This window comes from Penaeus vannamei, chromosome 41 (genome assembly GCF_042767895.1).
Source record: "Penaeus vannamei isolate JL-2024 chromosome 41, ASM4276789v1, whole genome shotgun sequence".
Classification (NCBI taxonomy): Eukaryota; Metazoa; Arthropoda; class Malacostraca; order Decapoda; family Penaeidae; genus Penaeus; species Penaeus vannamei.
The window spans coordinates 10578126-10580625 of record NC_091589.1 but is presented as its reverse complement, the minus strand read 5'-3'; the positions used below and the strand labels follow the sequence as shown (position 1 = coordinate 10580625).

General features: G+C 35.4%; 1 protein-coding gene across 3 annotated transcripts in view; it reads right to left on the bottom strand.

The window, feature by feature from the left end:
• LOC113803004 (probable cytochrome P450 301a1, mitochondrial) overlaps positions 1-2500 on the bottom strand; it is a 16553-nt gene that overhangs the window by 899 nt on the left and 13154 nt on the right. For all 3 annotated transcript variants that reach the window (XM_070117743.1, XM_070117745.1, XM_070117744.1), the window contains exons 6-10: positions 1905-2103; positions 1434-1602; positions 825-994; positions 298-376; positions 1-117 (exon numbers count right to left, since the gene is read on the bottom strand). The exon at positions 1-117 is cut by the window's left edge and continues 87 nt beyond it. In XM_070117743.1, the coding sequence (XP_069973844.1) occupies positions 1-117; positions 298-376; positions 825-994; positions 1434-1602; positions 1905-2103 (734 nt within the window). The remainder of the gene's footprint in view (positions 118-297; positions 377-824; positions 995-1433; positions 1603-1904; positions 2104-2500) is intronic.

Genomic DNA, 2500 nt, shown 5'->3' with positions numbered 1-2500 from the left:
GGGATGAATCTGACCCAGGGGTTGATGCCGCAGCCAGCGTTCAGGGACAAAGTCTTGTGGCCGAGGGAACTGTGACTCATCCAAGCCAGAGACACCACTCAACATTATACAGTTCCACTGTGTGAAACAAAGTCCTATTAGCATGCTGCTTATGTTTCATTTTTATAATTTATCAAGTCTAGTCATTTTATTTCTTATCACAAAGAATAATCCAGACAAAATTATCAAAATTTTTAACGAATTACATTCATCAGTTCAAGCTCAAAATAACAACTCTCAAAAGGAGTAACATCTTACCCCTTTATGAAGAGTATATCCTCTGATTTTGACATCATTCTGTAGTATCCTATTTGTTCCTATAGCAGGAGGTAATAATCTGTCGGATACACAAAATTACTTTCAGTTCTAATAAACCTCTCATGAAGTCTATTTCATCTATTTTGAGAAAACTACATGGAAGATTTTCAAGAGGCTGTTATATGGAAAAGGATGACTAAAGAATGCAAGTTTTTATCCTTTGCTATTGACTAAAAAGTCTAATAATAAATTCAAAGTAAATAGCATTCTTATTGTACTTGAATTCATGCAAGTTGATGAATAACTTCTACAATCTGTCAATCTGAGCGATGCTAGACTAACTATGAATTAGTCTCAAGATGAACTTCATCAAAGGCACCTTTGACACATTTGGCAGAACAGCATCTCAGTGACAGACACTGAAGTTGTACCAAAATACAGTACTTCATCATTGCTATAAAAAGTGGCCCTTGAGGAAGGAAAATCAAAACAAAGAGGCCTCACAATCAACCTTATGGATAACTTACCTAAAGCTTTCTTTCAAAGTTGCTCTGATATAAGACAGTTGATTTATTTGCTTGGCCGTGATTGGGCTCAAGTCCCTTCCAAGCACACGATCAACCTCCTCTTGGACTTTGGCTTGAGCGTGAGGGTGTTTGGCCAGAAGGTATAAAAACACTATGCTGGAATTGGTCATCTGAAAGGAGGGAGAAGATTGATGATCTTCCACACTTTTGTGAACTTTCTATCAATATATCTCTAGCTTAATTACATGCATATCTGGTAAAAATTACGGCAAAAAAATAAAAACAGATTTAGCTTATGTCAGGTTGATTTCAACCTGCTTGACAATATATATCATAATGAAAGAGAACAATGATTCTACTTTTCTAAATTCTCTTTTCACTTGTACATGCTTGTACTAATTATACTTCTAAATTCTCTTTTCACTTGTACATGCTTGAACTAATTATACTAAGTTATAAATAACACTATAGTTTTATACTACCACTATTATCAACCTAATTTTTCTAAATATATACAATGCAAGGAATGTTAGCAACTTTCTAATATATGAGGCATATAACCTCAGAAAGCATAAAATATAAAACACTAAAATCTTAAAGAAAACAAACTGTCTCTGTTCCCCCGGGTAGGAGGTCAATCATGAAAGTGACAACGTCCTTGTGTGAGAGATCTGGATCCAGCAACAGTTGTTCAATCATGTTGAGGCTACGATCTGGGTCTCTCGTGTTCCTTTCCTCTATCCCCTCTTTGAATTCCCGAAGTGTCCTGTCGCACACCCTGTAACAGACATCTGGATATTCATATTTCATAGATATTAAGCTAAACATATGCTTTGTATTTCCAGTTTCACAGGGAGAAAAGGCAGAGCATAAAGTTACTTTAAACTTTAGCTTTAAGTACCAAAAATGAATGGAAAGAAAAGAAAGAAGTAAAAGTAGATGAAAAAGAAGTAGTAGTAGTACAAGAGATGTGATAAAGAAGAGAATAAGAAGAAAAAAAGGAAGAAAGAAAAAAAAATTAACAAGAAAAAGGGGAAACAAGTGATGGAATCAAACAACTCAACCACTAAAGATAGTTACTCTGTAAGAATCTTTAAAGACTCTTGCAATGTCTTGAAGGTCTTGGTTGGGTAAATTTTCCACAGGAATTTTTCTTCACACTCAAAAGTGCACCTCAAGAAGTCTATGGCAGCTCTGCTGCACTTCATCTGCTCTGAGTCAATGGGAAGAGTTGGGTCCAAACTACCGAGGTGCCTGTTGAGGGAAATCAGGCAAACAGCTGCAGGAAAGAGAAAGACATAGGAACCATGAGAAGGTGAGATACAAGTTATTGCAACAAGGTAAGACAAAAGGCTTGGTTATCTCTTAATGCATAATTCTCAGTGTGTGTGCATTGTAAGCCAAAGAAAAAAGTAAATCACCTACAAATACCCAAATTAGGACAATCTGATTAAAAATAATTCTGTGTTAGAGTATACTTATTTCATATTTTATACCTGTAATCAGGAATTGAATGGGTGAAAAGCAGGGATGAAAGAATTTAATGGTTACATTAAATAAGCAATTTCTTATTCCATAAGCTTACAAATACATAATAGGAATATCATACAAAAGTCAATGCAATTTGAAGGATTAGAGGGCGGTGGTGGTGAAAGTGGTGGTTATGGTAGTAGTGG